The sequence below is a fragment of the Leptonotus elevatus genome, chromosome 1 (assembly GCF_054856555.1).
Source record: "Leptonotus elevatus isolate MCC_2025b chromosome 1, RoL_Lele_1.0, whole genome shotgun sequence".
Lineage (NCBI taxonomy): Eukaryota > Metazoa > Chordata > Actinopteri > Syngnathiformes > Syngnathidae > Leptonotus > Leptonotus elevatus.
The window spans coordinates 33,262,971-33,278,209 of NC_141239.1; the positions used below are offsets into that span (position 1 = coordinate 33,262,971).

Here is a 15,239-nt window from a genome sequence, read left to right on the forward strand (position 1 = left end):
TACAACCAAACATTGGTTGTTCAGTGTTAAAATTATCACCTGCCACTCGGGTAACTCGGGTTCCATTCCTGTCCAAGTCAAAACGTTTTTTTATTTAATTTGCGCCACGAAAAAAAAAAGCCCTTTGAAAAAATAAATCAATAAATAATTGTCCCCCGGGGATAATTAAAGTTTTTTTCTGATTCTGATCTATATACATAACTTTAAACAGCCAGCACACCGACCTGATCAGGAGTGATCAGATTGAAGTGTTCCCACATTTCAGAACGACCTCTCTTCCTGGCTGACTCCATGAATGACCAAATGTAACAACGCAAGGCAATGGCAATTCAACAGCACCAACAACACACCGACAACCCACGAATAGTACATTGTTTAGAGCGGTTATAAAGGGTTGACGCTCAAATTCAAAACTGTTTCAACCTGTCACCTGTCAGAATCGAGAATCACATGATTGGACCGCGAACCAGGCAAGTGATTCATTCGGACAACGAATCAGTCGCTGCTTCGGACGTCATATGTCACGTGATTTTTTCCGCACCAAAGCAAGCTTTGAAGCAGTGGTTCTATGGAATTGTAGTTCAGGGTTTGAAGCTTGTATCGAAGCTTCAGTGTCGCACTGCCATCACTAGCCACAGTATAGTTTTAGTTTAGGAGTGATTTTGTTTTGTTTGTAGATTAGAGCGCCTTTAGTTTAACATTTTATAGCCCTTGTTTTCCTCTCTATAAACGAGGAGTTTTATGTTGAATAAATATCTGCCTTAGCGGCAAACTCCTATCTCTGCGCCTGAGTCCTAAATCTGCCACGCCCTGTCACTCGGCAGTGTTACTGTATTTAAATGTGCTATATAAATCAACCTTAGCCTTGATCTTTTGCCTCCTGTTGTGGCACCCTGGTGCACAACTGCTGTCTACCATTGTAAAAAGAAAAGAAAAAAAGAGGTGTATGTGTTTACTCAAAGTAGCAATACATTTCCTATCCTGCCGAAGTGGTGTTGGTTACATTTTACATTGGTACGCAGTGCATTGTGGGATGCGTGATGTCAACGTCTGGCGCTCTATAGACGTGTCAGGATAACGAAATTGAGCAAGGTATTGAAGACGAGTATAAGAGGCAAAAAAATGAATGAGGAAGAATTCCAGATGTTAGTTGTTGGATCATATCGAAGCCAGGTGTTCAATAAAGATACCTGCATCCTGTATATGTGGAAAACTTGTAGAAATTATGAAGGCAAAAATACAACACTCAACATAATGGGAACATGTTGTCATTCGTAAAAATGAGGAACAATGTGGAAAAGCAATGCCATTACAAAAGAGTATGCAAAAGAGAAGTGACTGAGGTAATAGTTAAATGGATGAAAGAGAACAACAAGCAATGTCACATAACATATTCCAACAATGTAAAGATGCTACAAATGTCAGAAATATGGCCATATTGCAGCCTATGGCCAAGGAAGGCAGATGTGCAAATCGTGGTGGAGCTAAAGTTGGAATAAAAGTATCATCGGCAAAGGTTGCGAAATTAATGGGGATGTCAACCCCCCAAAAAAGAAATGAATATTGACAACAATGGCTCCACGAGTGTAAATATGGTATTCTGGTTAATATTGCATTAGTGGAATATGAGTTAAGCAACAAAATCCAGCATTTTTTATCCATATCAGAAGGTGGTCATTTTGCCACTTGCTGTTGACTGAAGATGACGTCACTGTTGTTCACTGAGCAGCTGTGATGTCATTTACACTTGACAGCAAGTGGCAAAATGATATGGATAAAAAATGCTGGATTTTGCTGCTTAACTCATATTCCACAAATGTAACAATCAGAACGTCATGTTTAGACTAGTGAGGTGACATATAACATAATGTCAAGAAATGTTTAAGGCTGATTTCCCTTTAAAAAAAAAAAAAGCTAAGTAATGAGCAAGGTCAGGAAATAATGAAAACATTATAGCAAAGTAAAAAAAAAAATTGGGGATTGTAATTAATGCACATTTTTTATGCGTTACTGTAGATGTGATCAATTGCAACAATGTCAGAAAGACTGTGAATAGTACCAGGAAATATCTTGGTATCAAAGGAATAACTAGGAGCAAAAATACATGATAAACTGAGGAATAGGCAATAGTGCTGTAGTGGAAATTAATTATTTAGTAAGCACCAGCATTGCATTTATTTTTGTTTATTGTGACCTTTTGTCCTTTGAAGATAAACCTTGAAAGATAAATCTCAACTGAGAACAAAAAATGACCTTTTTAAAAGACAGTCTGATAAGAAAATGGGGGGGGGGGGGGGAGGTCCAAAACACATGATAATGAATTCAGTTTTGCCACGGCTTTGTTGAAAGAACCCTTTCCCCAGAAAATGGCGGTGACCTTTACTCAAATACACTTCTGGCACAACAGTAAAGATAAAACAGCTTCAACATTGAAACACTGCCCTTCAAACGCTGCGGCTGCAAGTGCGTAAATGATCCCAAACCCTCATGAAACCCATTACACTCTTGCCTCTATACATTTGTAATGACAGTGAAGAGCTATTCGACATCTGACGATTTCATAAATGTATACACTAGCTCAGGAAAAAAAACAATGATTTTGCTGTCTGCTATTGTGTGAATACAAAATGGATACCACTAATTTATATTTTCCTCATGTTGACATGACAACAATTATTGTTTTGGGGGAAGAGGCTGGCAGTGATTAACGTCACTCATTTACATTCTTTCCAGTGGGGCAAGATGATTTGAGATAAAAGTGTGTTGGTTACAGAACAAATCCAAACGCTGTAATTCACTTAATCTCAATGTGACTTTCCATTTCAAATAGCCTAAATGAAAGATATTGTTGTGGACGTTTTCTTTTCCAATTGGATTTCGATTACCGTCATGTGTTCCCTTTCAGTGGTGTTTTTCATATTGTCGTTGAATTGGCTGACGTTGCACCACAGTGAGATTTGCTCTTTTAAAGATTGCTAGGGCTGACTTCCTGGTCCACTTTTGTTAATCATCACCTAGCTTGAGCAACATTTGACAGGTAAACGAGTGGATCGTGGGGGAAATATGTGCAATTTGTCTGACACACCCAAAATAAATAAATTAAAAGGCACCTACATTTACATTAATTAGGTTCAGGTTTAGCACCGTTTTTCTTTCAAATATAGTTGTACGGTTTGTTTGAACGTAATTTTTGAACGTTCAGAGTGACAGTTCCATGCAAACGTATTGATGTAGGCTACAGTAGGTCATCCATAGTCATTGAGTCGTTGGGGTGTGACATTAATTTATGACGGCAGTAATGCATATGCAAGCGCGCACGCACGCGAGAAACGCCCCACCCACCAGCCCACCAGCCCACCAGCCCACCCGCACTTTGAGTAAAAGGGTCGGTGGGAGTGCGAGACACTTGACATGGGGGATGCACACGCACAGACACATTCACACACGGTGGAATGACGACAAGAGCAGGACAGCCAACTTTTAGCCTGCCTGACGGACGACCACTCTGAAGTTCACTTTGTTTCATTTCTATAGCGAAAGACTTTGCGACAGATTGGTATGTTTTCCTCCTATTGTGAATTCCTCACACATTCCCCAAACATACGCTGAAAATGGCAAATTGTCAGTTTTGTAGTTGTACACTTCTGTTTCTGACAAGCTGACTGTTCACTGCTGATTTTCATGAATCAGAAATTAGATTTCTTCTTTTCACTATTGTTTTGAAACATGAATTATTTGCCTTTGTATAGGCTGACAGCTAAGTAACCATTTATTCATTTTGTTAGTTTTTCTTTAGTTTTTAGTTTTTTTGAAGAGTGAACCAATCCAAAGGCTTTGCATATAGGAATGAATGGCGAGAACAAACCAAACAAAAAAAACCAGAAACAAAGTGCTTTAGGTGTTTAGGAGAACAAGTCGGGTGGGTGCTTTTCGTTTTGGGTTGAGACAGGAAGCAAGCAACGTCTCTGCATCTGTTTACCCACTTAACACTTCCTCAACGGCAAAAACGGCAAATGCAACCGTTAAAAAACAACAAAAAATAAATAAAATTTTCACTCGTTCTCAAGCTTTTGACCCCACACCTAATTTGTTTTTACTAAACTCTCCCAAGTGCCACCATAATGACCAGCTTTAAACTAGAGCAGCGTACTTGGTCCATTAATGTAACCCACTCATACGCCATTTGAAGATTATCACAGAGAAGAAGATTATTCACTTAAGTGTATGGCATAGAAGAGTTATATAAACATTTTACCTAAATATAAAATTAACAACAAACAATTCTGAAAGGTTAAAAACAAAGGAACTGTTCTAACAGGCTGTATGCATAGGTATAAGCTTCATTCCGGTTGATTGTCATGTTTGAAATCATTTCAAACTGGAGATACTGACAAACTGATTTCCATTTTATTCAGCAATTCTTTCATGTGCCACTAAAGTGTACCACACTTTGAGGATCATCCAATTAAACAAAGCTGTTTTGATTCTTGTGCATGCACTTACTACAAAGATGTAAAAAAATTAAAATAAAAGAAAATACCGAAGGAAGTAATGAAATAGAACTAGTCAAATCTTCATCATCATAAACATTTGAAGGCTTATCCAAACTTTTTTGAATTTATGATGTCATAAAATATTAAATTGGAAGACAAAAGGATGTGGAGTCCCCCCCCCCCCCACACACACACTGTATTTGTTACCACTGTAAACACAATAAGAAAGGAAAACTAAAATCCATCAAGTTTTTTAATATCCCATATGCATATAATTTATGCAATTATAACACGTTTTAATTCTCACATTTCCTTTTTTTGCTTTTATTTTTTATTTGTATTCTTACATGATGTACAACGAATTCAATCACCTTCATAAAAGCGGAAATTCAGCTTCAGCTTCGTGGGTCTCAATCGCAACTATCAATAATTTTTAAAATCAATTATGCTATCGATTATTCCATTGATGGAATAATTATTTTGTTAATTGTTATTTTTTATTTTGAAAGTTTATTGGGAATGTTTTTTTTCTTCTTCCTTAAGAACTGATTACACTGGGGAACCCAATTTTTGTTGAGGTAGGTCTGACAGCTGTTTTTAATAAATATATGGGTGCCGATTCCAAAACTGATCTCAGTTTCTCACGATCACGTCAGGTTTTTGAGCAAATGGTTCCCTGTTTTATTTTTAAAATAAATACATAAAAAACACTAAGATGGGATAGTTACAACTTACAAATTTTGAAAACTAAATAACGGCATAAATCGAAATAGAACTTACACAACAGTATGGTTACAAGGTTAAGAGAAAAGTCAGCGTTAATTCTCTTAACTGCTACTACGTGCTAACTTTCTGTTTGCAGATACTGATTGTACAGACCTATTGGGAGCTGCATACACCAATTGTGATAAGTTGCAACGTAGCTGTAGATAAGCCCAATTGTTAGCAGCTCTAATCTTACTACAGCTATTCGTCAGAATTTTGCTTATCTGGAGGGTAAGATGTGGAGAAAAACTTGACGTTCTAAAATAAAAACATGGCTGCAATTTTTGAATCAGCATGCCAATTTTAGTTCTAATCAGCATAGAAATCTAACTCAATAGATTTTTTTTCCAAAATTGGAACTAAACTATTACTGTTTATTTAGTATTGTTGAATGTTGAAACAAAAGCATGAAGTACCCAAGAGGGAGTGATGTACTCACTCGCTAAGGAACTTTTTTTTAAACTGCGAGCAACTTATTGGCTCTTTTTACAGCCTTAAAACCTTGACATCAAACACATCAGTTGAAAGCACAATATTATTGCTGAAGCTCTTTCTCGTGTCCCATTGCGTTAACGTTAGTTGTTTCTGTGCTCCCGTCGGCCGCCTTCTATTCCTCCTCCTCTTAAATTGCTTCCCAGGTGCTGGGGGTTGCTGAGTTGGGGGATGTTGTTGTTTCTCAGGCAAGCAGGGGAGGGCCCTCTTGATTGGGTTGATTAGAGCAACCTGGCTCATTTACTATACAGTATCTGTGTGCTCCTCCTTGCAATCATCTCTCTTTGCCCTCAGGTAACACGCATTTTGTTTTTTGGTTGTCTCATTTGCCTATTGTTGCACATACACAGTTATCATTTACAAATTACAATACTAATGTGCCCCCCCCCCTGCCCCCCCCCCCCTGCCCCCCTCATATTTTTGCCACAGGCATTTGGAGTTGGCTTGTGACGCGCGAATAGTTTTTTAAAAAAAAATTTAATCTCTGGTTTTAGCTATGTTTATGTTTGATTTTGACTTCAAGTACAGCGCTTTCTTTTTAAAGTGAGTTATTTTTAAAGTTGAGTAGAGTTGAGCAAAGGAAGTCTTCCTCATAGAACATTTCCTTTGCTCCTGAAACTTGGTATCTTTTAACCTTAACAAGCCAATCAATATCAGCTGTCAAATCCTGAGTAACAGCCAATTCTAGTGTCCTTTAAGTGGTTGTCAGAGCGTCCTCCAGTGGACAAATTTAGCAACAAACAGTTAATTCAATGGAAAGATTGCAGTTAATGTGTTGTTTTACGCCACGTGCCAGATTGGAGCTCCTGAAGTGCCTGTTTTGGCCCGCGCAATCCTGGACCACAATAGAATATATATATATATATATATATATATATATATATATATATATATATATATATATATATATTAAAAAGATTTGAACGAATCTAACTGTTTCCTATACAATGTGTGCCTCTCCTTAGGATGTGTCCACTACACAGTTGGATGAAAAATGGCAAAACTCTCAAAAGAAAATTGTTCCTCTTCGCCTTGGCCACTTTGGTTGGCGTCTTTGTTTTCTGGTCGAGCAGGATTGGAATTGGTGTGCTTGGCCTCCCCGAGTTCAAGAGGCCTCCCACCACGTGCCTTGCGCAGGTAAGCGAGGAGACCATCACCCGTCTGCCTGGCACCAAGCATCTACTGGTGTCGGCCTACGCGGACGATAGGGTGTCCGGCAAAGACGTACGCATTATCAGCATCTTCCAGAGGAATTCGGCGCAGGAGCTGCATTGCGTCTTCTGCTGCCAGGGTTCCTTGTCCCGTCGGCGCCCAGCGACAGTTCTACCGCATTCCGACAACTTCGGCTACCCCTATGTCACCACCGATGTCCTGTGTCAGACACCGGCCGGCTGCCGAGGGTCACACGTGGCCCTGGTGCCGTTCCCACATTATGGTACCATGGAAAACCTGACGTGGCTGCTTGTGAGGAACCAGAAAGAAGCGGGACGGGAGGAGACAAGCCTGCCGTTCAACTTGACAGTGTGCATCTCCGTCCTGTTCGGAAAGCTCAACAATGTCCTGCAGGCTGCGCAGACCTTGGAGATGTACAGGTCAGCATTTCGCACTTGGGGTTCTTGGGGCCTTGGCGGTTAGGGGGTCACTCCATTACGATATGACATTTGATACAATTATGACACGATTGCGATTCGATTAAAAAGGATATTGAATGACAATTCCATTGCAGTTGACACCGTTAATGTGATTCAATGCAATTGCAATAGGCTAGAATGCCGATTTCTCAAATTAAAAGACTCAATACAATTATGATAGAATTCAGTAAAACTACAATCCAATACAATTATACAATTCAGTCATTACAATTTAATTCACTACAATTATGATATGCAGTTTACTACAGCTGTAATACAATTCAAATTACAGTATGATGCAATTACTGTACAATATTATGATACAATACACTCCAATTATTACACATTACTATTCGAAACACAATTTATGATACAAATAACCCCATGGCATTACGATGCAGGGCTGCGACCAATTCACACGCAAATGCTGCCAACTTTACAGCCTGTGGCGCGAGTACATGTTTTAATGAGTGCTCATCTTTGAGCCATGATCCGTATACATCAAGCGTCACGGTTCGGTCGTCATAGTCCGTGCTGCTCAAAAGTTTGTGAACCCTGCAGGCATGGTCAGATATTTTGTATAAAATATGAAAATAACCTTATTAAATGTTTAGTCATACCCCAATCTACAATGCTGACATTGAAAATAATGGACTTGAACAAAAACAATGATAATATTGTTGTCATGAAATGGTGCGCGTAGGAGAGGGTGGACCCAAAGGCGAGGAGACACATCAACCTTCTACCTAGCAAGTCTTCCATGAAAGCCTTGTCGATTGACTTTTCTTCTGATTGTTGAAGCATGCACGTGTTCCCGACGCAGCAAAAGAGGTCTGCAAATCCCTCGATGTAATGCACAGGTTGTCTTTCACCCGATTTATAATTTTTCTTGTGGTTCTTACTGATATTTTAGAAGGTCGTCCACTTCTAGGCAGGATTGTTGTAATTTTTAGTGTTCTCTAGTTGCAGATGATCTGCTTCACCGTGGAATGATGAAGCTCAATTTTTTTTAGATGACTTTATAGCATTCCCCAGACAGATATGCTGTCACTATTCACTTCCTGCGGTCCCCTGAGATTTCTCTTCCTCTCAGCATGACTGACCTGTATGGGTTCACCTGGGTAAGACTAAAGTGACGTGGTTTTGTCTCTGTTTCAGTCAGTGATGCACAATTTCTTTGCTAAGCCTCTTATTTCATTGGTCCATTTCAGTGGTTAGTTTAGCCACCAATTTGTCCTACCTGGTCCGACTTGACTGATTGTTTTAAGCAGTGCAGCTCAGGGTTCACTTACTTTTGCACCTACATGAATTGACCCAAAACTCTTTTTAATTAAGTTTTGATGACACAATTGATTTAAAAAAAGAACAATGCAATGAATTGATAAACCTACACCTGTTATTTCATATAATATTTAATGGTTCAGATTGAACAACAAAATCAGGTTGAAACAATTGGAAAGTCCAAATTGCTCAAGAGGTTCACAAACTTTTGAGCAGCACTGTATATAAGAACTGTCAAATGATTAATTGTTTAATCAGATTAATCACATCTTAGAATTTTGATTAATCACTTAATTAAAAAGGCTTCTTTTTTTAAATAAATTTTTTTACCCACCAAATTTAAAGAGCACCTATTATGTGTTCATTTTTTAGACATTTAATCTACAACATTTTTGATACTCTTTTTCTAATCAGTTAATTACTTGCATAATTTAAAATGGGGAAAAAAATAGCCCAATAGTTTGACATGAACAAATATTGTCATATGCAAACATTTATTAAATGCTTTACTTTAATGCATGTAGTTATGTTTATTGTTCAAACACAACCTGTGCTACATAATCCTCTGCTGTCAGCTGAAGGATAATCTGCGGTCAAAATTAATAGTATGAAATAGTGCGATCTTAAAGCGACAACCACAGTTAGTTGACAAAAGAAGACATAACTTCAAATGAGGTCAGAAAAACTCTGGAGACGAGAACACGAGAATGTGTACATGTGACAATTAGTTGACCGGCTGATTGGTGGACACCTACAATGCTACTATAGGGAATAACTCAACTTTGGTGCTTTTTAAGTAAACTAGCATCACAGTACTTCATGGGAGCAAACCATCTTCCACTATGTTGTGACCAGTTCAACTTGTCAAGGTGCATGTCAAAGCTTCTCCAGCTAACTTAGCTTAGCATAGCTTGTTCTATAAACACATCACTAAGCTGTGATCGAGTGTGTAAATGTTGTGATTATTGTGAGAAATGTGAACAAAAAATAAATATAGGGCAGGCAAGCGTGGCTGGATTTTTTATTTATTTTTTCCTCATCAATATCAATGTGCCTCATGCACGGACACCAGCGAATCTGTTTCTTCGACTGCCTTGATTTTAATGCAAATGACGGAAGCCGCTACTATTGGTTGGGAGGGTTACTTTTAAAATGTAATCCGTTACAGTTACCTGCTAATTTTTTTTTTGTTAGTAACGTAATCCAAGTACCATAATATTAAAGTAATGTAACTGGATTACTCCAATATTGAGTATGCTCATGAAGACAAAATAAAAATAAATATCACCACAATATATATTCTATACAATGTGCCCCTGTTATTTGCGGGTGATAGGGACCCGGGCAGCCTACAAATAGCAAAAATCCTTGTGTAATTAAAAAGCATGTAGACTATTGATTGATTGATTGAAGGCCATATGCTGTTTTCGAACTGTCACTGAAAGCAACCACACCTCACAGTTTGATAGATAGATAGATAGATAGATAGATAGATAGTCATCCAATGAACTGCATAATGAACTTTTATCCCAGTCACAAGTTGAGCCGTGAATATGTTGTGCATGATGTTTAAATAGTGAATTGGTGGGAGGAAGATTTGTTTGGAAGGTGTAACTCACATTATGGTTGTAGGCCAGCGGGCTAGCTAGCAAGAAGCTACAGCGCGTAGCATGCCGCTGGACTCTTGGCTCAAACTTTTGCTCCGAGTAAGTTCTAGTGAATGCCGGTCGCCATTTCCTCCTCCCGTCCGTGAAGCTTTTTCAAACTGCCAGCGTGTGGAGGACACGACGAGTCAGTTAGTTTGTTCCCACCTCCCCGACATGTAGCAACGGTCCCACTCACGCGGGCGGGCACGGGCTCTCTATTGCTCTGTCGCGCTGTCCCTCTCTCTCTCTCTCTCTTGCACTGTCCTCTCTCTCGCCTTTCTTTCGCACTCTCATCGTAGAAATTGTAATGCCTCGAAGCAATTCCCATTTTTAATAAATGTACCTGTAATCTGATTACATGTTTTTTCATGTAACTGTAATGGAATAGTTTTTAAAAAATTGTAATCTGATTACATAACGGCGGTACATGTATTCCGTTACTTCCCAAGCCTGGTTGGGACTCAGCTACTTTCCATCCCATAATGGCACAAATGTGCTGAGCATGAAAATATAACCCTTAGTCTTGACTTTTGACCATCGCCTCCTCGATTTCTCTGTCAAGACTCGGTCTTGAGAATCAAATTATTTGGCTTGACTCGGTCTAGGCCTTTCTTCCCTGCTCCCGTATAGATACCACCACTCCAAGTATTGTCCTCTACCCAAGCCCTCAAATTCCTGATCGGATTGTCGTACCTGTCCCTGCTCCCTCAGGTTGCTCGGTGTGAACAAGGTGGTGATCTACAACACCAGCAGTGGCCTGGAACTTGATCGCCTGCTGCTTAGCTACAGCCAGGATGGCTTCCTGGAGATCGTCCCATGGCCCATTGACCGGCATCTGACGCCCTCTAGTGGCTGGCTTCACTCCGAGAGCGGCGGCGATCTGCACTATTTTGGCCAGCTGACCACGCTGAACGAGTGCATCTACAGGTCCATGCAACGGTCGCGCTACGTCCTGCTCAACGACTTGGATGAAATCATAATGCCATACCAACACGATGACCTGCCATCTCTAATGAGCGATCTCCAACGGCAGCATCCTGACGTACAGTCTTTTGTATACTGTCGCCAGTGTAGTGTCAACGTTGTAACTCATTTTTGATCTCATTGCATCCTCCAGACCAGCGAGTTCCGCATTGAAAACCACATATTCCCTAAGACGCACACGGAGCCCAGTGGCAGGTTCAAACTACCTCAGTGGGAAGGTGTGCCAGGATTAAATATCTTGCAGCACATCTACAGAGAGGAGCCAAACAGGCATGGTTATCACCCATACAAGATGATCATTCGGCCAAGGTACACCTCTTTTAAGTCGGTTCTTTTTGCACATTTCGTAGAAGGTCTCCTCTGTGACAGTTTGAACGGTTAGCCCGTAATGCTTTTAACAAGAGGAGAAGGCCTCAAGAAGATTTTTTTTTCTCTCAGATCACAGTTCTTGGTTCTAGGCATGGGTTTGGCCATCTCCATTCAAGCGGAATCCAATATCTGATCTGGAGGCTTGTTCAACTAACAAGAAGAAAAAATTAGCCAAGATAAAGTTTGTCTCCAGGAGGCGGGACATAATAAGCGAAGTGCGCATCTCGACTGCACGGTGCATTATGGGTAGCGGTTATTGAAAATGAATTGGATCCAATGGAATGAGCTCTGATTTCTAACATTTCAACCGCTGGAAAGTTGCTGTTTTTTATTTAATGTATTTTAAACATGCTTAGCATGTGGTTTACTGACTTGGGGGATTGACTTTAAGGTGTACAGTTACGCAAAGACTGTCACCATTCTAATCTCGGCTATTCAAATGACTGTTCGTTGGTAGCCTCTCTTTTTATCTCACGCATGCACAAACGTAACGCGCACTTTGCTTAGTGCTGTGACTAATCACAAGGGCATTCTGAATTTTCAGCAACAATTTTTGCTCAGTAGTTTCCTGAAGAATTGTTTTTAAAATTCTTGTTTTGGTTTTGTTCTCTAAAATGTTATTTTAAAAAGTTCAGCCCTGAAAGACCATTTCACTTGGCAACATGAAATTTGGTAGGCTCATCTTACAAGAAGACCCACAAAAAAAAATCGAAAGTAGCCATGCACGAAGACACACAGGATGTCTGCCATTTTGGTTTCAAGATGACTGGTGCAAAGGGGGTGTTCTCAAAACTATCCCTACCACTAAAAGTGCAATGAGAATTTGCCGCATCTGTCTGAAACATTTTTTGTGAGTGACGGAAACTGCTTCAAGATGCAGCCACTACGCCACGAGCCAAATGACTAACACTGCCTGTTGTTTGTGCTTTTGCCAGGTTGGTGGAGCAGACGTCGGTGCACGAAGTACTGCGGCAATTTGGGAAAAGCTACAAAGTCCCACGGGAACTGTGCCGAATCATTCACGTGCGCTCCCCCTTGCAGCTCTCCCTGAAGCTGGAGGACCTCCACGTGGACGTGAGACTGTGGGACTTCCATCAAAAACTGATCCCCAATGTGGATCGCGCTTTAAAGAGAGTGGGGCTGCTCAGAACTTAACTTATTACTTATTCAGTGTAGCTGGAATCCTGAAAAACTCATCAGTTGTATTGCAAGTACAGTATTTGTTTTTAAAGCTGCAGATCTGATGCCTGATTGATTGACTGACCGATTGATGGATTGATTTTATTTAATCAGTCAAGGAAAGAAAGGTGTTTGAGAATTGTACAGGAAAACAAAGGCAACTGTAAAGGCGTGGTACTGAAACGCAGCTTATCAAGACAATGCATTTGCATACTTCATTTCAACAGAGAAAACCATCAACGCGCCAACACAAAGTTTACCAGCTCATAGACTGAAATTACATCATGGAAAGAATTGTAAAACGGGAAATGGTTTGAGCTTAGTTAGCGCTTTCTCCACCAAAAGCAAAAATATTTTTTTGTAAACAAAACACAGAAATTGTCTACTCCGATAGCTTTCAAATAGCTTTATGGATACTTTGACAAAGTACATCTTTATTTTCTATATATTACTATTTTTTTATGTATACATTGCGCATTATTTGCACTGTTTTGAAATAATTTCATAAATAATGAATTGGTTCTATATACTGTATTTAGCTCGGCTAATAATTAATTATTCTCTTTAAATGCATTGCTCTAAATCTATGGAAGTAATAGTGAGCTATAAATTATATATAATGATTTGTTATTTAAGACATGCCTAGTTTTATAATAATTTAAGTTAAAAGTAATTCACAACTTGTTCAAATGTAGCCACTGTAATTTATTTTACCAGTTTTTCGGTCTATTAATTTCACTTTCAGCAGAATTCAGAAGCTGTTCTTTTTCTTCTTCTTTTTGCCAGCACAGTATAGAGTTGTATCATAACATTTCAGTATTTTAAAAACATTACATCACAAACATTAATAAATAATATGAATGATTTAGGACCTTGTACAGGCCCTTGAGGTACCCCATAAGTGACCTTTAATAGTATGTTTTTTGTATTGTCGAACACTTATTGATATTGGTCATCCATGCATCTTTTCATTCCTTTATGTGCTCTTATACTCAAAATTTTCAATTTGTATATCATGATCTCGAGATCTCCAACCTTTTTTCCACCATGGACCGGTTCATACAAGTCCACAACTTTCGCGGACCGGCAACCCAGTGGGTTGGGGGTGCTTGGCTGTTTGGCGGCTGATTAATAAATGGCTGCAACAACAAACAAAAATCCACTATGTATTTTTATGTACCTGTACTAGCAGCACAAAGAAACACCATAACAAGGGTAACAACGCTTTAATATGGTGAGGTCACTATGGTAATGCTTATGAATGACATGAGCAACACAAAAACTGGGGTATTTTGTAGATATAACAATAAATGTGAAGCAACATTTTTATGTAACTATATTAGCAGCGCCCTCCTTAAATGCGCCAAGTTGGCGCATTTAAGAGAGAGATGGATTTAAGGAGGGAATGTCATGTTGGTGCCGCCAACATAAGGAACCACAAAACAAATATTAAGTCCATGATTAACTCACTGATCATAACGCTAAATTAAGAGCCGCTCGCCGCAGAGCCCATCATGCGTGGGAATCACCTGTAGCTGGAAGTCCATGCAGCTTTTTTTCTTCTTCTTGGTCATAGGCTCCTGTGTTGTCGTATCGCTGTTGTAAAAGAAACTTTCCAAATATGTCTGTTTTTACCCATTTTGCTAACTTGTGATTAGCGTAAGTGCTACGCGACTGAGATAATTAGCATCTTGACATGCGTCAGGAGTCCGTTGTAAAAAGAGAATCCGGTCACTTTTCAAAATAAAATATTTTTAAGCCTCGGCTAATCAATTAACCGGAAGTAAAGTCAGTTTTTTATTCTTTCAACTGCGGCCCTCCGCAGCCCGGTAGTTGGGGACCACTGATCTATCACAACATTAAGTATCAAATGCTTTTTTCAATCAGGTGATGTTGTACTGTATGCATCATGTAGATAAAGTCTGCTATTTTTCTGGTGTCCATTTGGGTTTAATAAGTCTATACACACCACAGTTTTTTTTTGCACTTGATTTAAATTGCTAAACATGGCAGCTACTTTGTCATTAATAGTGTCAAGGTATGATCCTGGTGTTCTGTACACTTCTAATTACAGTATATTGGTTGCATGTTTAATCTATATTTTAATAAATATGATTTCCATTGCAGTATATATGGTGTTTAAAATATACTCAAACGATTTGCAGAATTGTTTTTATTTTGCCCCTGATTGTAATTTATTTTGGTGATGGGGGTGAGTATCATATGTATTTTGCAATTTGTTGGTAGAAGCTACTTTTGAGTCTGGTGGTTCTAAACTCAACCTTTTCTGTTTGTGCACTTTTGTAGTGAATCTGAAAACTAGATTTCAATATTTTTAGCCTACACTCATTCTCGAGCAGAGTCAAACTTCCCCGAGGCCTTGGTACAGCCGCCCCTCG

General features: G+C 39.3%; 1 protein-coding gene across 2 annotated transcripts; it reads left to right on the plus strand.

Annotated features, from left to right (window-relative positions):
* Nucleotides 1–3,391: 3,391 nt before the first annotated feature.
* Nucleotides 3,392–14,867, plus strand: LOC147181768 (glycosyltransferase family 92 protein BAH-4-like). 2 transcript variants are annotated; one of them, XM_086093512.1, is made up of 6 exons: nt 3,392–3,556; nt 6,716–6,887; nt 7,041–7,342; nt 11,020–11,350; nt 11,426–11,601; nt 12,597–14,867. In XM_086093512.1, the coding sequence occupies exons 2-6, from the start codon at nt 6,717–6,719 to the stop codon at nt 12,814–12,816; spliced, it is 1,200 nt and encodes a 399-aa protein (XP_085949638.1). In that variant the 5' UTR covers nt 3,392–3,556; nt 6,716; the 3' UTR covers nt 12,817–14,867. The 2 variants fall into 2 exon arrangements, with proteins under 2 accessions (XP_085949638.1, XP_085949630.1); XM_086093504.1 differs by having other exon boundaries at nt 6,716–7,342.
* The last annotated feature ends 372 nt before the right edge of the window (nt 14,868–15,239 follow it).

Excerpts from the sequence above, each read along its gene's own strand:
- LOC147181768 (XM_086093504.1), top strand. The coding sequence starts at position 6,717 with ATGTGTCCACTACACAGTTGGATGAAAAATGGCAAAACTCTCAAAAGA. Across the intron at positions 7,343-11,019 it reads CAGACCTTGGAGATGTACAG|GTTGCTCGGTGTGAACAAGG; the intron begins GTCAGCATTTCG and ends CTGCTCCCTCAG. Across the intron at positions 11,602-12,596 it reads AAGATGATCATTCGGCCAAG|GTTGGTGGAGCAGACGTCGG; the intron begins GTACACCTCTTT and ends TGCTTTTGCCAG.